Source organism: Dama dama, chromosome 1 (genome assembly GCF_033118175.1).
Source record: "Dama dama isolate Ldn47 chromosome 1, ASM3311817v1, whole genome shotgun sequence".
Classification (NCBI taxonomy): domain Eukaryota; kingdom Metazoa; phylum Chordata; class Mammalia; order Artiodactyla; family Cervidae; genus Dama; species Dama dama.
Window position 1 is genome coordinate 50,576,011 of NC_083681.1, and position 21,868 is coordinate 50,597,878.

The window sequence follows — 21,868 nt, forward strand, 5'->3', positions numbered from 1 at the left end:
CATATGCTTTACCAGGCTTTAAAACACTGGCTCATTTATCTTAGAAGCTGTATATTCATTCCTTTTCTACAAAATGTTCTGTGGTAGTCCTGGTCTCCCTCGGATTTTCAGTACTTAATGTGAGACCTGTCAGTATGATGACAAGTCCCTGAGACCCTGAACTGTTAGTTAAGTAAGCTTTATTACCCTAATAATGCAGCAGTAAGAGCACATGCTGAAGTAATTAACATATAGATTGAGGTTTTGCAAGGTCTGTGTATGCTTTTCCATTCTTCTCACTTTGTTATAGAGCTGAAATGTCAAGCCTTTGTCTCCATTCCTGCCATTGATAATTATTTTTCAACGCCTTTGAAGACGTTGTTCCTTCTACCTGCCCAGCTGTTTTAAACAGTTGGAGAGGGTGATGCTCATAAAATGAGTAAGTGCTTACAGGGTAATTTAAGCATATAGTTTTGTCTACTTCCCCAATTCATGTGACCATAGGTGAGTCATTTAGTTCCAAACCATTTATTTCTGTGTTCTCTGCCCCTATTGTCCAGTTATCTGTAATCTCCTTTTAATATAACCTCATTTTGTACTCCCTGAACTGTTTCCCTTTGTTTTCTTTTTAAAATAAAAGATATAAGGTCTTAAAAAGTCAGTAACAGAACTAACATGAAAAGCCCACACTTTTCAATAGTGAAGTAACAGCTATTGGAAGTTAGGCATGTATATTGTCAGACTTCTTTATATACATTTTCCATATATGTATATACACACATGTATGTTTGTATGCTGTATGTGTTTTATATAGAGAATTTTTGTGATATTCTTGAAAGGAAACCATGTCCTACACCAGTGTTTTTTAAACCAAAGGCTGAGATATATCAGGTAGTATAATATTAATGTACTTGATTGCAACCAGCATTCTTTAAAATGAACTAGAATTAAAAAATCTATTGCAAGGTTAAATATTGATTTAACTTTTAGTTTTATGTATGTGTGTGTTATGGGTCTCAGTGTATTTCATATTATGTGCTGTGGTCAAAAATGTTTCAAACTGAAAGCAGCTTCCTTATTCTGCTTTTTTTTTTTTTCATTTCCCATGACATTTTGGGCATATATTTTTTCTTTGGGTTGATATATGTATATCTAACCCATTTCTTTAAAAGTATCTATTAAGTGTTCCATTGTATGCATATATATATATATAACACATGAGTACTTACATATACCATAATTTAACTTTTCTCCTGTTGATGGTCATTTGAATTATTTGATTTTATTAGCAGTGTGGTAGTGAAGATCTGTGTTATGTAATTTTGTGTATGGTAGTGTTACTCTAGGATTGAGTTGGGAATTGTCAGAATATACACATATTTTTGAATTTTGATCAGTCTTGCTAATTTTAATTTGCCTTCCACAAAGAATGCCAGTTTGCATTTTTGCCCATATTCTATAAAAATGCTCCCTTTTTCTTACCCTTTCCATATTGTTTGTTTTCTTCATCTGTGTGTGAATGGTAGTGAAAGGTGGTAGTTCTGATTTGCACTGTGCTGATTACCAGTGAGGGATACCTTTGTGTATGTTTCCTGGCTGTTTGCATCTTTCAGTTCTCTATTTAATTTGATCTTCATTTACTTTTGATAATGTTTTATATACTGTAGATATTAAATCTTTTTGGTTGTATGGAAAACTTTTTGAGCTTTTGAGCTTACTCAAATTCCACAACATATATTTTGCAAGAAATGAAAACTAAAAATCTGTGGTTTTTGTACAGTGTGTTCCTTAAACTTAAGCAGAATATAACTTCTGACATTAGTGTTCTTGTCTAATCCCAGAGGGAAGATTAAGCTTTGGTGTGGGCTTTTTCAAGGTAGTTTTGACTCTAGTTTATGAACTGTAAACCTAAGCTTGGATAATGTCTGTTACCAGATTTTTCCACTCTGTCTTTATCATTTAATTTTGTTTATGGTATCTTAATGTACCAGTTTTATTTTTATGTGGTCAGAAGTTGTCATTCTCTCCACTTTGGTTTCTGGGTCTTGCAGACTGTGATTTGCAGTACTTTATTCTGTTGTACAAGATTGTAAAGTGGTCTGTAAGTTTTTTCTTGTTGCTGTTGTCTTCTGTTCCACAGTGATATAATATCTCAGTCTTTTTGTTTGTTTGAATATATTTGGTTTTCCTTGAACAGTTGAGCCTCGCAGACAGTGAATCTCATTTTCATTGCTGTTACATAGTCCTAATTGATGCCTTGCCCATAGAAACTAAAAACCAAATACAATCAATAAAGAACTTTACACCCCTAATCATAGCACCAATAGATGATATAGGGAAACGAGAATTGTGATCACTGAGTACACACTATTGAAATTCTTTGGTGGTTACATCTGCTAAGGCAGGCTTTTGTCTTTGAGAGGAATGTGTCTAGATACTATTAGGTATGCGTACCCTCATTAGTGAATTCTGCATTGCATGATATCACAATTAGAATAACATTGTAGCTTTGGACTATGTTTTAGGGAAAGTGAAAGTTACTCAGTTGTGTCTGACTCTTTGCAACCTCATGTACTATATATAGTCCATGTAATTCTCCAGGCCAAAATACTGGAGTGGGTAGCCTATCCCTTCTCCAGCGAATCTTCCCGACACAGGAATCGAACTGGGGTCTCCTGCATTACAGGCAGATTCTTTAACAACTGAGCTATCAGCTATCATATCAGCAGTTGGAAATGTTCTTTACCAACATTTCCTATGTTGGAAGGAAACATTAAGCCTTTGACTGTGTGGATCATGATAAATTGTGGAAAATTCTTAAAGAGATGGGAATACCAGACCACCTTACCTGCCTCCTGAGAAACCTGTATGCAGGTCAAGAAACAACAGTTAAAACTGGACATGGAACAACAGACTGGTTCCAAATTGGGAAAGGATTACGTCAAGGTTGTGTATTGTCACCCTGCTTATTTAACTTATATGCTGAGTACATCATGCAAAATGCTGGGCTGGATGAAGTGCAAGCTGGAATCAAGCTTACTGGGAGAAATATCAATAACCTCAGATATGCAGATGACACCACCCTTATGGCAGAAAGTGAAGAAGAACTAAAGAACCTCTTGATGAAAGAGGAGAGTGAAACAGTTGGTTTAAAACTCAACATTTAAAAAACTAATATTGTGGCATCCTATCCCATCACTTCATGGCTAATAGATGGGGAAACAATGAAAACAGCGAGAGACTTTATTTTTGGGGGCTCCAAAATCACTGCAGATGGTGATTGCAGCCATGAAATTAAAAGACAGTTGCTTCTTGGAAGAAAAGCTATGACCAACCTAGACAGCATATTAAAAAACAGAGACATTACTTTGTTGACAAAGGTCTGTCTAGTCAGAGCTATGGTTTTTCCAGTAGTCATGTATGGATGTGACAGTTGGACTATAAAGAAAGCTGAGCACCGAAGAATTGATGCTTTTGAACTGTGGTATTGGAGAAGACTCTTGAGAGTCCCTTGGACTGCAAGGAGATCTAACTAGTCCATCCTACAGGAAATCAGTCCTAAATGTTCATTGGAAGGACTGATGCTGAAGCTGAAACTCCAATACTTTGGCCATCTGATGCGAAGGGCTGACTCCTTGGAAAAGACCCTGATGCTGGGAAAGTTTGAAGGCAGGAGGAGAAGGGGATGATAGAAGGTGAGATGGTTGGATGGCATCACTGACTTGATGGACATGAGTTTGAGCAGACACCAGGAGTTGGTGATGGACAGGGAAGCCTGGCGTACTGCAGTCCATGGGGTTACAAAGAGTTGGACACGACTGAGCAACTGAACTCAACTAGCTAAATGGATATTCTTATATAGCTTTTTGCTTTGAGTGATAAGAGATTCAAACTCATGCCTCAACAGAAGTACATTTTCATGTAACATAGGCCTTTGGGTACTTCATGACTAGTAGGCTGTAGAAACTTTAAATGTACAAATACGTGAATTTTTTGTACACTTAGATTTAAGTGACCAGTCAGTATGAAATATTATAGTATTCTTTGACATGAATTTTTTTTTTTCTCCCAGTGTGCTCAGATTAAGGAACACTCATTAAATTATGGGTGGGTCAGTTTCTTGTTTCACAGGGATAGTAACTGTTTCTCAGGGATATCAGTAGTATGGCATTTTCTTGGTAATTGCTTAGTAACATTACTAAGGAGTTTTAGTTTTTAATATTTTCCGTGAAGTTTAAGGGGATGTGTGTGTGTGTTAGTCACTCAGTTGTGTCTGACTCTTTACGACCCATGGAGTGTAGCCTGCCAGGCTCCTCTATCCATAGAATTCTCCAGGCAAGAATTGTGGCGTGGGTTGCCATTACCTTCTCCAGGGGATCTTCCCGACCCAGGGATCAAACCCACTCTCCTGCTCTGTGGGATTTAGTAGTTTGTTAGACTAAGATATACAGAATAATCTACCCAAAGCTAATATGTTCTGACATTCTGATATATATATATAATTACATTCTGACATTCATTAGAAGGTCTCAAAGGAATATATTTTTACTTATTCTTTGAGCATACTTGGAGCTTTTAAGAACAGTGTTACCATGGTGCCCCCAGTATATCTTCCTTATGATTTCTACAACAAATCATGAATATGACACATAAATTGACATTATCACATCAGAGTATCCCTCAACTTGTGTAAGTCCTTTAATTATGCATTTTTATTATTTTGTAGGCTTTACTGAAATACAGTGATTTTTAGACTGTTTCCTGATTCTTCCTTCAGGGCTAATGCAAATACACACCCATCCAGAACAGAAATTTTTATCCATTTTATATAATCAGGTTTTATCTAAGCTTTTATTTAGGGATAAGGAGATGTTTGTTATCTGGGGGAAAAAAAAGAATCTTGAAATTTTTGCTGTAAGCTATGTCCTTTGAAGGAATAATATATTTTTAGTTATTCTTTGGATTTTCACCAGTTTCTAATGGGTTAAGTCTTATTCCCTGTTTCAAAACTGGGTTTTTAAAGATGAAATAATCCCATTGCTATATTGTTATCTTCTTAATGTTATTAATGAGGTTGAACAATTAGGGAATGTTTTGTCCGTTTTGGAGTCACCCTCATTAATTTATATTGTATGCTTCTCTGAGTATAAACTGACTCTCCTTTTTTCTGGTTGCATCTCACAGCTGTTTGTATTCTATATTTTTTACATCCCAAGTATATATGTTTGAAGTGATTTTCCTGGTAAACCATATCTCTGTCAGGAAGCATTGATATGTTGAAAGGAACTTTGGCTCTTCCAAATTGCTGATAACTATAACTTTTTTGAGAGTGGCAGACTAGTGGAAAAGTACCTTTAATTTATGCCAATAGCTTATTTTTAAAAAACTGAATTCTTCCCATTTTATACTTTAAAAAAATCACTACCAACAACACAGTTCGTAAACATGGACTCATTAGGCTTTAATTGGTTCAGTTGAATGTTTTGATTTGCAGATGCTGAAATTTAAGGAGCAATGACAATTTTAAAATTCTTTACAAGTCTGTTTTTACTATACAGTAGCAGTTAAGAGCCCTGGCTGATTGTCAGATGCATTGAAGTTTGAACTCTGGTTTTACCGCTTATACTACATTTGTGACTTTGAACTAATTTAGTAAACTTTCCATTTTCTCTTCTGTAAAATGGGGATAATAGTTCCTACTTCAGATTTGTAAAGGTTAAATGAGATGATAGTAGCTAATATTTAATGGATGTTAATCTCTGCTGCTGCTGCTGCTGCTGTTAGTCTCTTCAGATTCCTAAATGCTTAATATGTGTGTATTATTTTAATCTTAGGATAACTAAGCTGTGTATTGTCTCATGTTATAGTTGAGGAAGCTGAAGCACAGAGAAGCTAAGTATTATCTTTCTCAGCACAGTGCCTGGCATATAGGTAGCATTTACTGTATTAGATTTTTTTGTTGAAATGAGTGGTTATTATGAAGTTTCCAAATGTATTATATTTTTAAGTAACTAACCTCTGACATAACATTCAAAGGATCCTCTGTGGCACTTTTTCTTTCCTCTTGTCTCCATAGCTCTTGGTGCTGGACAGGCATCTTTGTTTGGGAACAGCCAACCTAAGCTCGGAGGGTCCCTTGGTACAGGAGCCTTTGGGGCCCCTGGATTTAATACAACGACAGCTACTTTGGGCTTTGGAGCCCCCCAGGCCCCAGTAGGTAAGTGTCAGTCACTTTAGAAGGCTTTTCTCGGTTTACTTCTTGCTAATACTTAACATGCTGACTTCAATTTCCACACTACCCTATTCCGTCCTTCCTTAAACAGTACATATATACAAGTCATTAAACAATCATGTAGTGTGAAAGGACTTAACAATAGATCCTCGTTTTACCCGCTTCCTTACTTCTAGGCTTATGCCCCCAAAGAAACCACTTTTGTTGCAGATTTTAATTGATCTGGTGTATAAATAAGTTCATATCTATAAGTGATGTGTTTATATTGCTGTATTTTGCTTAAGTCTACATATATTTAACTTTTTAATGATAGATGAGAATGTAACTCACTGATGACCTCTGTTCTTGATTCACTTCTCCCAGTATATCTACGTGTACTGAATTCCTTAAGTTTTATCTATTAAAGTTTTTCATATTTCATTCATTTGAATATCCCTTCCCAGTTTTTGTGATGTCTGCCTGCCACTTTATTATTTCTAACTTAAAATTAAGTTACTTTGTGACTTACACATCTTGTTTTTTTAAAAAATTGTCGGTTTTCTTTTGTTCCTTCATTTTTTTTATTTTCTTGGCCACGCAGTGTGGCATGTGGGATCTTAGTTCCCTGACCAGGGATTGAACCTGCATCCCTTGCATTGGAAGCTCAGTCTTAACCACTGGACCATCAGGGAAGTCCCTTAAATACCTTATTTTAAAGAAAATTATATTTTACCAAAAATAAAAAACTGATACCACCTGGCAGATACAGAGTAACTGAGATGGATGAAGGAGAGGTATAATCCTCATGTTTCACATTTTGAGAAGCCTTTGCAAATTTAAGCCGTGTCCTTACATACATTTCTTACTCTGTCAACTAGGAGATCATATTTCTTGAGTCTCCGTGGTCAAGTTAAGGCTAGTAGTACCCTTCCTTACCCTTTTTCTCTCATTTCTTTGCCCTTTTTATATTTTTGTATTAATAAAGTACTTTCTCCTAATACTTACTGTCTTCTTTTCTTTGGGGAAAGTATAAAAGATGTAAAGGAACATAGCATTTTATTACAACTGAAAACATTGCTACTTAGCCACTTAAGTTGTTCTCATACAGCTATTTCTTTCTCCTGGAACTTCTAATTATTTTTTTTCCCTTGCGTTACCCGCCCATATCACCTTACATTAGTCCAAATTCTTAAGGGTGGTATCAGAATTCTTTTACCTCATCCTTTGATCTCTCTGTCCTGCGGCAGTATGAACTCTGTTTACTCCCTAGGCCTTCAGCATTGCTCTGGGATATTCCCTTCAAGTCTACTCACTGGAAACTGATATGTCTTGGATATAGGTTTTTTTCTCATTTCCTAAATTTTCTGGAATGTATCTTCAAGTTAAGGTTATATGAAAGATAAACTTTGACTGCTTACATTTCTGAAAACATCTTCACTTGTTCCACACACTTATTATGAAATTCTGGTGTGAAAGTAATTCACCCTCAGAACTTTGACTGTATTTCTTGTGTTAACCTTAACTGGTAAGTTTCATGCCTTTCTGAAACTCGTTCCCCCCCACCCCCATAAACATTTAGGATTGTCTCTTTGTTCTGAAATTTCTGTGATTTGCTTATACCTTTTCTTTATTTTGGCCACACTCTGAGTTTTGTGGCATCTTAGTTCCCCAACCAGGTTTCAAATGTGGGCCCCAGTCGTGAGGGTGCCAAGTGCTAACCACTGGACTGCCAGAGAATTCACAGACCCTTTCTGTCCTAATGTTTGATTTTTTTTTTTAAACACATGTTTCTACTTTCTATAAGGTTTTTTATTGTCTTCTGAATCATCTTTTTGGATTTTTATTGTTTTTCTCATTCTCTGAACGTTCCTTCTTTTAAGCATCCTGTTCTTAGATGCAATTTTTCTTTAAAACTGATTAGGCTTTGCAGTCAATTAAGCCGACTGTGCTCTTTTCCCCATGGGGGCCCAGTGTGCAATGGCTGCAAACAGCAGCCTCCTTGGTAGTGTATGCAACCTGTTGCCTGTACAGGTAGCCCTAAGGGACGTTGGAGACAACTCTTCCTAGTGGCCATTCATGACTGGCCTGCTGTTTCTCAATCTAGACTCCAGACAGGTATGCGCGGTGCCTTTGGAAAGCCCCAGGGCACAGTGGCCAGGGTCCACATTGGCCAGGTCATAATGTCCATCCGCACCAAGCTGCAGAACAAGGAGCATGTGATTGAAGCCCTCCTCCGGGCCAAGTTCAAGTTCCCTGGCTGTCAGAAGATCCACATCTCCAAGAAGTGGGGATTTACCAAGTTCAATGCGGATGAATTTGAGAACATGGTGGCAGAAAAGCGACTCATCCCGGACGGCTGTGGGGTCAAATACAGCCCTAATCGTGGTCCCCTGGACAAATGGCGGGCCCTGCACTCATGAGCATCAGCCCTGTTCCCTCCTTAATCATGCTCACCAATAAATGCTATTTCCTGTCCGAAAAAAAAAAAAAAAATTGATTAGGAAGATGACAGGGTAGAGTAGTTGTTTTGTATACTTTGTATTGATTATTTTTTCACAGTCTCACTTTCTCAAATGTAGTATTCTTAAAAATCACTAAGCTTTCTGGGATTAAGGCAGAAAGTCCCCCTTTTGACTATTATTCAAGATACAGTTTACTTTCTTCTGCTTTATCACTTTGTCCACTGCTTTCCCTAGACATTTGTTGTTTTCTCATCTGTTCATTTACACCTTCCTGTTCTTTGTCATTATGTGTTATGTAGATAATTTACTTTGTTTTAACCATAAATTTTAATTAGGTCTGTGGAGGTACTAGAGGTTAATTAGAACTCTTTAATTTCTGTGTGAAAATTAAAATCCATTTTATTGTAAAAAGTTATTTAAGTTTTTTTTCTTTTCCTTAGTTTTTATTTCAGTAAGAGTTAGCACAAATATCATAACCTGCTATTTTTACTTAGATAGCTTTTGATTGGTTTTTTAATAATCCATCTTTTCCCAAAGCCAGTTAAAAGTTCCTGACATGAATTTGATATTGTAGTTATATATAGTTGTGTTACTGCCCATTTAAATGTAGGTATATTGATTTAGAATGCACATCTTTGCATCACAGGATCTGAAAGGTGCTTTAGAGCCTGTTGGAGTCTCTTACTTAAAAGCCTCAGCTGTGGTGGCTTCTTTACATGTCAGTCCAGTACATTGTTCAGGTTGTTGAGAAACCAAAACCTGCCTTTTTAGAGTTTCAACTCAGTGGTTCTACTTTTAGAGTGGGAAATGGCAACCTACTTAAGTATTCTTGCCTGGCAAATCCCATGGACAGAGGAGCCTTAGAGAGGTTCTACATTAACCTCCTAAACCCAAGCAAGATCAATCTCCTACAGTTTCTTTGTGGTAACGCTATTGCCTTTCTTTCAATTAAAGTATCAATTTCTTCTGTTCTCAGAAAACTTGATTTTTAATCCTTCTATCTAATCATTTGATCATGATGTGATTTTTCAGCATGTTTTCAACTTTTATGACCAGAACTGACTATAACACCAATCAGTGGTAGCTTTACTAATGCTTATGTTTGCTTGTTCTCTTATTTTTGCTAACTAACCAGCTCTCTTTTCTGTATTTGAAATAATCTAGTTAACATAGAGTGGATTTTATATTTAAACATACAGAAATAAAGACATCCTTGCACACATTCCTAATTATGTTTGGATTAGTTGAGGAAGTTTTTATTTGAGTATGCCCAGGAAAGGTGACCAATACTTGTTAAATGATGGTCCTGATCAGTGTTTTTTTTATTTTAATACATAATTGATTGTCAGGTGACAAACTGATCAGTGAATATTAGAGCTCTTTAATAAAAGTATTCAGGCTTTCTTCAGTCTCACTGTATAGTCCACAGAAAAACATCATGTTATTGTGCAGCCCTGTGTATCAAAAGCTACTTCCTGTATATTTTTCTTAGCAGTAGTCTGAAATTGGATTTAGGAACTTTCTGAGCACAGACAATTTATGATCTTCAAATTGACATCTCCCCTGGGTTTCACACTCCTGAGCAAATTTGTACTCTCTGCTTATACATCAACATACATTGTTTTAGTATTGAGTGAATACATCCACTTTTAGGAAAGCTCAATTTGACTAAGGTAGCTCTACCTCCTTTTCATTAATCTTACTTTAATTTTCTGTTCTAGGTTTGTTGTTGATGCTTCTCTTGTCTTTCTCCCCCGTTTTAAATTTTTTACAATCTTTTTGTTTATGGTACCCCCTTTATATTAATCATCTTGCCGTATTTTAGGTTTAGCCTTATTTTAAATGTTTATAAACAAAAAAGTATTTTATTTCTAAAAGTGAAATCACTGTGATTTTATTTTTCATAGTATTTGGTTTTGAAATATTTATCTTGCAAAGAAGTTTCTTCATCAGTCAAGGTGCAGTGCACATAGTTGTGGGACTACTTGTTGCTGGTTTCTTTTTACTGTGTACAATTGTAGACCATTGTTCCTGTCTCATAAGGGTGAAGTACAGCCATTTTCGCTTTTGTTTGCTACCTTTTTCCTCTGTGTTCTCAGTGTATTTAATATTTTTTATTCTGAAATTTTTTACTTATTGAATCAAGATACCTTATTTCCATATTGTCATTTTTAATATCTACTTAATCCATCATGTTGATGTATCATGATTTTTGCAAGTGTTAATGTCAGACATAGGTTGTTTCCAAGTCTTGACTATTGCAGATAATGTTCGGTGAACACTTGGAAACATTTCTTTATTTTCTTTCTAGTTTAATTCAGTCTTTGGGTTAAATTTCCATGATTGAAATTATTAGGTTAAAAAATATAAAAACAGTACTTGCTCTATGTACTGTCATTGTTTCTTTCAGACCAGTTAAACCAATTTGCAGTGTTTCTGAAAGTCATACTGTATCCCTTTTTATGCAGCTGTGCCATTGCTAATGAAGTAGTTATAAAATGTCTTCAAGGTTGTTATGGTTTACATTTCTTTGATTATTAGCAATAATGAATACCTCAGTAAAATTTTTTGTGTTGTCTCTTGTGAAATGCTCCTCATATCTTTGATATTTTAGATTGTTTGATTTTCTTCACAGTTTGCTCCTCTGCTCTCTACCAGTAATGCTACTGAGTGTGTCTGAACATTTTGAAGGGAGTCTTGAGTTCTCTTGATTTAAGGCACTGGATCCTTGGACTGACGTCTTGTCTTTTCTTTCCCTTTTTACAAAGCTTTGACAGATCCAAATGCTTCTGCTGCCCAGCAGGCTGTTCTCCAACAGCACATCAATAGTCTGACATACTCACCTTTCGGAGACTCTCCTCTCTTCCGGAATCCCATGTCAGACCCTAAGAAGAAAGAAGAGGTAAATTTAAGGAAGTTTCAATAAAAATCAGTTCTCAGAGTAGTAAAACTTAGGTTTAATTTTTTTTTTTTAACTTAATTTTGCTTGGAGGACAATTGCTTTACAATTTTGTGTTGGTTTTGTAATTAAGTTTTTAAGACACATTATTTATGCTTTTCAGTAGGCCAGGGGTACAAAAAAACTAAATTATTTCTGTATCTGGAAGGCAGCATGACAGTGAAAATGAGTATTAGACTGAGGTGAAGACTGAGACTTTTTAAGGCTGAGCCCTGAAATAAATCAGATATTATACTCTTATAGTTGAGCAAACTAAGGTTCTTGGAGGCTGATTTCTCTAGCATCATAATGTCTGTCTTTTTTTTTTTTTTAACATCATAATGTCTTAAATGGCAAATCAAAATTTTTTTCTCCTGGTTTCTACATAGCATTGTCTTAGTCTAGCAGGCTCTAGAAATGATCTTCTGCTCACTGTGGTGTGGCATTAAAAGTAGTCTTTGGTCCATTTAATCCTTATTTTACCACTTACAGTCTGTGAGATATTGGGCATCTCTTTTTGCTTCTCTGAATTTCATCTGTAAAATGGCAATAGTAATTCTATTCAATGTTGAGAATTAAAATAAGTTGCTCAGTATACAGTATTATTTAGTCATTTATGTATGACTAGTCATTGTGTTTAGCACTGAGGGTACCTAATAAAAATAAACAAGAATGTTTTCTCTAAGAGCTTGCTATCTAGTGAGGATGATCAGACTTGTACATTATTAAATTTACCCAGCCTCAGTTTAGTATATGCAGTAATAGAGTGCATCAGCTGATGAATGGATAAACACAGTGTTGTATATCTATATGATGGAATATCATTTCAGCCATAAAATGGAATGAACTAACAATACATGCTACAGTGTGAATGAATCTTGAAAACATTGCTAAGTTAAGCGAAACATAAAGACAATGATTCCAGTTATATAAAATGTCTAGAATACACAGATCCACAGCGACAGTGGATTCATGCTTGCCAAGAGATAAAGAGAGGAATTAGGAGGCACTTCTTTAAGTTAATGTCTATACATTTTTCAATGATTTATATTGCATAAAAGTTGTTTATGGCTGTGTCTCAGTTTTTCTTGATGTTTTATTTAATTAAATAATAAATGAAAAATTAAAAATTTAATAAAAATAATTAAGCTTAGAATTTTGATGTTATATTTTCTTTAAATGAACATAAATTTTGTCATCTTTGTTTTAGAAAGCAAAACAATTGCAGGCTTTTCTCTTTTGTAAGATGAAGAGAAATGTACAAGGTATATTAATATGTTCTGTTAAGACATTTTGATTTGTGAAGCACTTCAAATGGAATGTCTCAATTACGTTTTGAAACAAGTCAGACAAACCCATTTGAAATGAGGCTGGTGAGATGAATGAAAATCAGTTGTAGAGAAATAAAGGCAGTTTAATTAGCATGCACACATTCATACAAAGTTGGGTGAGAAATCCTTGTGTTCTGGGAGCTGAGACGCCAAGAGATATCTAGCTGGTGAATGGCAGAGATGAGATATGAAAGCTAGTCTTCTGATTTTTAGGGCCAGTACCATATTTGAGTTAAACTAGAGCTATCCTTGATTTTTTTTGTTTTTCAGAGATTGAAACCAACAAATCCAGCAGCCCAAAAGGCTCTTACTACACCTACTCATTATAAACTGACACCCCGCCCTGCCACCAGAGTCCGACCAAAGGCTTTACAAACAACAGGCACAGCCAAGTCACATCTTTTTGATGGACTGGATGACGATGAACCATCCTTAGTCAATGGAGCGTTCATGCCCAAGTGAGTTTATCTGTTTTACATATGATAGTGTATATGTTTCCATGCTACTCTCTCCATTTGAGAATATGCTATTTTTTCACAACTCAAATTGGCCAAACTAGTTAAGAAAAAACCTCTCTCTTTCTGTATTTTTTATATATATATAATATATACACACACACACATATTTATTTCAATTCCCATACTACAGATATTAAATAATAATTACACATAACACAGGAAAGTATATAGAAGAGTTGGTAAATATTGAAAATTATAAAGTATACACACATGCCTTATTAGAGTGTTGGTATATATACATAGGGGGAAAAACTGAAGAAAAATACATAACCAAAGTATTAACAATAGTTACCATCTGGAGATGTAATTTTAGGGCATTTCATTTCTAAGTTTATTTTTCTAGAAGTAATGTACACACACACACACACACACACACACAGGCTTTTTTCACACACCAAGTACTTTTTTTTTCATTTCTAAGTTTATTTTTCTAGAAGTAATGTACACACACACACACACACACAGGCTTTTTTCACACACCAAGTACTTTTTTTTTACCAAGTACTTTTCTAATCATAAAGCTTTTTTTTTTTTTTAAAGGCTTTGTGGGTAAAATGAGAGTTCATCTCTTGCAGTTCTTTGTCTATGAGTGTTAATAAAGTATGAAAAATTATCACTTCTTTTTTTCCCCATAAGAGTATAGTGGGCTGCTGCTTAAGAAGAAACAGAAAGCCCAATTTTATACATTTCTTAGAATATCATTGGATTAGTTTGAAGGCAGGGACTGTGTATTATTCCTGTTTATGTCCCCAGCGTTTAACACATTGTTTGGTATAAAAAAGGGCTTAGGTTCACCTGGTTAGTCCAGTCATCAGATCAGCAACTTTCAGGGCAGTATGACCAGGTCTTATAATCTACAAGTATGATATACAAATAGAAGGAATTAGAGTGGAAAGGCAGACATTTTGCTGTTAACACCATATCCCCTTCTTGGTTTCTGCCTCTCTGGTGGTGGTAACAGTCTTTACTTAATGTATCAGAAGTACACGGTTCACCTGTCATGTCTCCTTGATTTACTTCTCTAGTTTTGTTGCTCAGTTGTGTCCTACCCTTTGTGACCCCATGGACTACAGCACACTAGGCTTCCTTGTCCTTTACCATCTCCCAGAACTTGCTCAGACTCCTGTCCATTGAGTTGGTGATGCCATCCAACCATCTCCTCCTCTGTCATATCCTTTTCCTCCTGCCTTCTGTCTTTCTCAGCATCAGGGTCTTTTTCCAATGAGTTGGCTCTTTGCATCAGGTGGTCAAAGTATTGGAGCTTCAGCTTCAGTATGAGTCCTTCAGTGAATATTCAGGACTGATCTTGCAGTCCAGGGGACTCTCTGAAGTCTTCTCCAACACCACAGTTCAAAAGCATCAGTTTTTCCATGCTCAGCCTTCTTTATGGTACAGCTCTCACATTTGTACATGATTACTGAAAAAACCATAAATTTGACTATATGGACTTGTGTCTGGAAAGTAACATCTCTGCTTTTTAATATGCTGTCTAGGTTTGTCATAGCTTTTCTTCCAAGGAGCAAGAGTCTTGTAATTTCACGGCTGCAGTCATGTTTCTAGTTTCACTCCTACTTTACTAGTTGCTCCTCCTGTCTCCCTTGCTGGTTCTTCCCTCTTCTTCCTGATTCCTAGGCTCAACTCTTGATCTCATTATCTTCATTCACTTCCAAAGTGATTTAATATCTATAGTCTAATTCTCAAACATTTATCTCCAGCCTGGACCTCTCCCAAACTTCAGAGTCTTATATCCAATATCCAGCCATACCCAACATCTCCACTTATATTTATTTCAAAATTAATGTGTCCAAAATTGAATGAACTCCTGATCATCTCCTTCAAAGCTGTTCCACCCAAAGCCTTTCCTATTGCACGTAATTGCATTTCTATCACTCTAGTTGCTCAGGCCAGAATTTCTGGAGTCATCATTGACTTTTATCGTACACCTGATATGTAAGCCTTTAGCACATCTTTGTTCTTCCCTTAAGAATTATCCAGAATCTGACCAATTCATACCACATTTACTGCCACTAATTACCTTAATCCAGGGCACCATCATCTCTTGATTGAATTATTACAATATTCTCCTAACTAATCTTTCTGCTTTTATCCTTGTTTCTTTGCATTCTGTTCTGAGATACAGTTAATAGTGATTCTTTTAAAGTGTAAATCAGACCACGTCACTCTTCTGTCCAAAACTCAGTAAGTGGTTCATACTTCAACCTATAAAAGCCAAGTTGCTTATAGTGGCATATAAGGCCCTCTAAGAACTGACCTTCCATTACTTCATTAAGCACATCCACTACTGTCTTCACTGTTTTGGTTCAGTCCAGTTCAGTTGCTCAGTCATGTCTGACTCTTGGCAACCCCATGGACTGCAACACGCTAGGCTTCCCTGTCCATCACCAAATTCCGGAGCCTACTCAAACTCATGTCCATCATGTCGGTGATGCCATCCAACCATCTCATCCTCTGTTGTCCTCATCTCCTCCTGCCTTCAGTCTTTCCCAGAATCAGGGTCTTTTCCAATGAGTTGTCAGTTCTTCGCATCAGGTGGCCATTGGAGTTTCAGCTTCAGCATCAGTCCTTCCAATGAATATTCAGGACTGATTTCCTTTAGGATTGACAGGTTTGATCTCCTTGCAGTCCAAGGGACTTTTAAGTCTTCTCCAACACTACAGTTCAAAAGCATCAATTCTTTGGTGCTCACCTTTCTTTATAGTCCAACTATCACATCCGTACATGACCACTGGAAAAACCATAGCCTTGATGAGATGGACGTTTGTTGGCAAAGTAATGTCTCTGCTTTTTAATATGCTGTCTAGTTTGGTCATAACTTTCCTTCCAAGGAGTAAGCGTCTTTTAATTTCATGGCTGCAATCACCATCTGCAGTGATTTTGGAGCCCCAAAAAATAAAGTCTGCCACTCTTTCCTCTGTTTCCCCATCTATTTGCTTTATTTTATTTATTTTATTGTTTATTTACTCTAGGAGGTGGGTCATAGAGGATCTTGCTTTGATTTATATCATTGAGTGTTCTGCCTATGTTTTCCTCTAAGAGTTTTATAGTTTCTGGTCTTACTTCAGGTCTTTAATCCATTTTGAGTTTATCTTTGTGTATGGTGTTAAGAAGTGTTCTAATTTCATTATTTTACATGTAGCTGTCCAGTTTTCCCAGTACCACTTATTAAAGAGGCTTTCTTTGCCCCATTGTGTATTCTTGCCTCCTTTGTCAAAAATAAGGTACCCATAGATGGGTGGGTTTATTTCTGGGCTTTCTGTCTTGTTCCATTGGTCAGTGTTTCTGTTTTTGTTCCAGTACCATACTGTCTTGATGACTGTAGCTTTGTAGTATAATCTGTAGTCAGGAAGGTTGATTCCTCCAGCTCCAGTCTTCTTTCTTAAGACTGCTTTGGCTATTTGGGGTCTTTTGTGTTTCTGTATGAATTGTGAAATTTTTTGTTCTAGTTCTGTGAAAAATGTAGATGGCAGAGAATTCTGATGACCAGCACTAGAACTGTACTCGGTTTACTCTGCAAGGTGAATTTTATAGCTTGACAAGTGTGAGAATCTTACTGGTGCCGTGTCTTGACATCGTAGTCAGAGCAAATTTTCTATAGAACACGCCATTAATTTTCTTTATTCTGAATGACAGAATTAGAAATATTCTTTAATACCTCTGTTCATTGCTTCATTCAGCAGACATGTATCACAAACTACTATGGGCAAGTGTGATGGGCTCTGGGGATATAGCTGTGAACCAGACACATTCCTCTGTCACAGTCTGTGGGGGAAGAGAGATGCTGAGACAGTAATCACAAGTGAGACAGGTTACAGAAAGAAGTAGAGATTGCCACTGTAGGAGAGACTAGTAGAGAATAATGAAGGAAAGCTTGTCTGAGGATGTGTTGTTTAAACTGAAGACAGATTGGGAGAACTGTCAGGCAGGGGAAGTATTTTGATATGTTTCTGGTTTTAAATACACATATTTTTTTCACAGAATTTTATTTTCCAGCTTTCTTGCCAACGTTTATTTGAAACATGACCTGACCAAATGGTATTCTATTTTGTATTTACTAAATTAGCCCCCCATCCTCTTCACATTTGCCTGACACTGTTTTTATGTTCTGTATTTAAGTTCCTGCCTTCTAGTCATGTGTTCTTCATGTGAAGCATTTAATTAAACCATCTTCTTCACTCTCCCCACCTCCCTCATCCCTGTTTGTTGCGTTTCTGTCCATTGCAGCTGTTATTTTCTGTGCTGATCAGGTTGTTTTTTCTTTGGCCAACAGGAACCCTTTCATGTCGGCTCCTAATTCCTTTCCAGAGTTCCTGATAGTGTTTAGTAACTTGCTTGTAGGATTCACTGTGTAAAATTTTGTCCAGGACTTTTTGGTTTTTTTTTTTTTTTGCCTTCTGTGTTTCTGATTTAGATTGGCTTGGGTGCTCCTTTCTTTAAATTTTCTTACCCAGTTTTGGTATAAAAGTTATGCTGACCTCACAAACAAATTGGATCATTTCCTCTTTTCTGGGAGGCTTGCTGTAAGATAGGCTTCTCCTCTCCCCAATTAAATGTTGGATACTGGTGAAGATACTGTTTGCAGTAATGGGTTTCATTTTAATTGTTGACTTTATAGAACTTAAGCTTTTTCATTTCTTGTGTCACTTTTGACGAGTTATATTCTTTTAACATTCATTTCAGCTCATTAAAATTCCAAACTTACTGGCATAAAGTTGTTTAAAAATATCATTACTGTCTTTTTTTATTTTAGTGGAATCTGTAGGAATGTCTCTGTTCATTCCTGACATGGTGGTGGTTTGTACTTTCTCATTGTAGCAGTGTGGTCAGGGATCTGCCAGTTTCATTTAACATATCAAAGAACTAAACTTCTGGCATTACTGATGCTCTCTAGTCTGTGTTCCTTTTTCATTAATTTTAATTTATCATATTTTCACTAAAGTTTAATCTGATTTTTAATCCCCCCCTTTTTATGGTATTTATTTTCTGTCCTTTGTTTAAATCAATGCTCACTTTTTATTTTTAACTTTGCTCCTTTCCAAATACATGCTTTAGAGATGTAAGTTTACCTTTTATTAATAGTTCAGCTCTATTTATACTCTACAAGTTTTGATATGGAGTACTCTTAACATTCAAATAATAATTATATGATAAATGCTTTCTGATTTTCATAGTTTTTTGAGTCTTGGGTTATTCAAGAGTATAAATTCTTAACATGGAGATTTTTGTGATCTCTTTTGTTATTTTACTTACTAATTTTTACTGTGGTAAGATATACATGAAAATTGTTTAAATGGTAAAATATGTGTTCTGTCAAGTACAATTCAGTGATGTTAAGTATATTTATAATATTGTATAATTACCACTAGTATTTCCAGAACTTACTGCCATGCAATAATTCTCTATTTTCTTCTTCCTCCAGTCCCTTTTAACTTCTATATTACTTTCTGTCTGTAAAAATTATGCCTATTTTAGATACCACATGTGCAGGGAATCATGCAGAATTTATTCTTTCATGTTTGGCTTATTTTCCTTGGCATAATGTTTTAAAGGTTCTTTACTTTTTTCACTTTTAAGTTGTAGCATGTATCAGAACTTCACTCTTCTTTAAGGCAGACTAATACTCTGCCATATGGTTATCCCACATTTTGTTTATCCGTTCCATCTATTGATGGAATTTGGGTTGTTTCTACCTTTTAGCTGTGTGAATAGTGCTACTATGAATGTTGATGTACAAGTAGAGTCCCTGGTTTCAGTTCTTTTGGGTATATACCTAGGACTGAAATTGTTTGGTCATACATTAATTCTGTACTTTAACCCCCCCCCCCCCTTTTTTTTAATAGAATTTATTTATTTATTGGCTGCACTGAGTCTTTGTTGCTGTGAGCAGGGTTTCTCTAGTTGGGGAGATTGGGGGCTACCCTCTAGTTGTGGTACTCAGGCTTCTTAATGCAATGGCTTCTTTTGTTGCAGACCATAGGCTCTAGTGTTTTGGGGCTTTAGTAGTTGTGGTGCACAGGCTTAATTGCTCTGTGGCATGTGGCATCTTCCCTGACCAGTGATTGAACACGACCAGTGAGACCAGTGAACTCGTGTCCCTTGCATTACAAAGCAGATTCTTAACCACTGGACTACCAGGGAAGCCCCTCTACTTAACCCTTTAATGAACTGCCAAATTGTTTTCCACAGCTGCTGCACCATTTTACATTACCTCCAGCAATGCACATTGTTTTCATTTTCTCCATACCTTTGTCAGCACTTGTTTTCTGGTTTGTCAGCTTATAACAGTCATCCTAGTGGGGGTGAAGTGGTACCTCATCCTTGTAATTTGCATCCCCTTTATGATGTTGCATATCTTATGTGCTTATTGGCCATTTATCTTCTTCGAAGAAAACTGACAGTAATGAGTTCAAGGATGCTGATATTGATCTTAAGAGTTTTTTTAATGACAGGTGCTTACTGAGATGAGTCAAAGCTGAGCTTCACACCTTGTGCTTTTTATTTTTAGTTCTCTCTTAACTGCAGGGGTAGAGACTTTCCAGGTCCCAACACAAAATCAGTGGCATCCACTAATGCCTCACTCCCTTGGCTTCTAGATTCTAGTCTCTGCCTTTCTAGTCCCACAAGACTGTCAGGTTCACCATCAGCCTCTTAGCCTTGCCCTTGGAATCAGAAAAGTCTCCAGGAGAAAAGCAACCCCAAGTATGGTACACCTCCCTGTGCCTCTGTCCCCTCAAATTACTGGTACTGTCATTTTTTACCATCTTGTTGGCTCTTCATGCCTGGAAAGAGTTCTGAGTTTTCTGGTGATCCTCCCTAGGAGAATTAGTCCTCATTACCTAGTCTGCCATCAATAGAAGGGCAAGTTTTATTTTTCATGAAAGTAATAATTTTTTGTTGTCAATTGCCTCTTTCATTGGTTTACTTAATATTTATTTAATAGCACCATTACAATGAGGCGTATACCTAGCATACATAAGTAAGGAACAAACACCGCAGGGTGTGTGTTTTTTTTTATTTTTTTTTGCCACGCCACACAACATGCTGGAGCTAGTTCCTCAACCAGAGATTGAATCCGTGCACTGGAAGCACAGAGTCTGAATCACTGGACCTCCAGGGAATTCCCAGTGGTTGGTTTTTTTCTTTAAAAAGAGGAAATGGAGTGTATTAGTTAATCCATTGACTTTTTAAGTGGAGGTTGATTAAGATTTTATGTGTTTTTTCTACTTAGTAAGCTGGTATACTATAGAGGTTCTTGCTTTAAGTAAAACCTGTTGTACACAAACTTGAACGTTTTAGATATTTGTGGTCATTTACATCATTGGATAGCAGAACTTTTTACCCCTCTTTCTTGTCTTTTTTTAAAGAAACCTTTCTCATTTAAACATCTGTCTTCCTTCAGTGGCTTCCCTGGTGGTTCAGTGGGAAAGAATCCACCTGCCAACACAGGAAACATGGGTTTGATCCCTGGATCGGGAAGATCCCCTGGAGAAGGAAATGGCAATCTACTCCCGTATTCTTGCCTGGGAAATCCCATGGACAGAGGAGCCTGGTGGGCTGCAGTCCATGGGATCACAAAAGAGTCAAACAACAGTGTTCCTTCAAAACAACATGCCAGGTTCTATGCAGGAGCAGTCATAAATCTGACTGCCAAAAAAATTAAAAAATGTTTTTTAAAGAGAAAAAAGGCATGTAGAAAAATAATTGAAATGCATGACACAGTGTGGGGAGTAAACTAGTGTCTAGACAGATTCTTATGGAGTTAGCCAAGGAAGAGTATTTTCAAGCTCAATTCTTACTTGGTTTTGATGTGCTTAATTAGCTTATTCTTCTAAACACCAGAGTGTCCTATATTTGAGACCTTATGTTCTGGTTATTTATATATGAGCTGAGTTGGTGAACTGAACTTGTTAGGTCACTTTTTTTTTTTTTTTTGGCTATTACAAAAGTTTATTTAACAAAAAAGTTCAGTAAGAAAATGTACACAACCCAATTTTTCTGGTAGTAAAATGTGGAGAAGGGGACACATGGAAGCAGTTGATTTCCCTGGTGAACACAGCTGTTGTTCATACTCGTTCCAAGGCTTCTGACATGATGATACTATTTCCTCGTATTACCACCATTCCAGTATTGTTATGTTGCCCACTAGTTGCCCTCTCCACACATTCATCTATCACAAGATTCATAAAGGGATCAAATCCCCGCAATATTCCTTGGACATGTCTGCCACCATTTAATTTCAATGATAACTTCTTGTCCATAAATTTCTTCAACTCGGGAGGGTGTGCTTTGCTCATGATGTCTACTCTGCGTTAGGTCACTTTTTAGATGCACATGAGTTGAATAAGAGTTCCCTTTCCTACTTGAGGTTTTAAGATAGTCTTTAGTGTAATTTGTGTGCCTGAGTTCTTTTT

At 36.4% G+C, this 21,868-nt stretch overlaps 2 protein-coding genes and 1 non-coding gene across 6 annotated transcripts in view; 2 read left to right on the plus strand and 1 right to left on the minus strand.

Moving 5' to 3' along the window:
• The window catches only part of NUP98 (nucleoporin 98 and 96 precursor), a 91,757-nt gene that overhangs the window by 32,201 nt on the left and 37,688 nt on the right, over window positions 1-21,868 (plus strand). For all 4 annotated transcript variants that reach the window (XM_061149052.1, XM_061149061.1, XM_061149070.1 and 1 more), the window contains 3 exons: window positions 6,056-6,196; window positions 11,421-11,554; window positions 13,192-13,379. In XM_061149052.1, the coding sequence (XP_061005035.1) occupies window positions 6,056-6,196; window positions 11,421-11,554; window positions 13,192-13,379 (463 nt within the window). The remainder of the gene's footprint in view (window positions 1-6,055; window positions 6,197-11,420; window positions 11,555-13,191; window positions 13,380-21,868) is intronic.
• Window positions 8,115-8,249, plus strand: LOC133064865 (small nucleolar RNA SNORA70). The gene has a single exon (XR_009694749.1). It is a non-coding gene; the product is annotated as a small nucleolar RNA SNORA70 (small nucleolar RNA).
• On the minus strand, window positions 21,361-21,816 carry LOC133061010 (small nuclear ribonucleoprotein G-like). Its single transcript, XM_061149090.1, has one exon. The coding sequence runs from the start codon at window positions 21,749-21,751 to the stop codon at window positions 21,521-21,523; it is 231 nt and encodes a 76-aa protein (XP_061005073.1). The 5' UTR covers window positions 21,752-21,816; the 3' UTR covers window positions 21,361-21,520.

Bases quoted from the DNA above. Each gene is read 5' to 3' on its own strand.
- LOC133061010 (XM_061149090.1), bottom strand. From the start codon at position 21,751: ATGAGCAAAGCACACCCTCCCGAGTTGAAGAAATTTATGGACAAGAAG.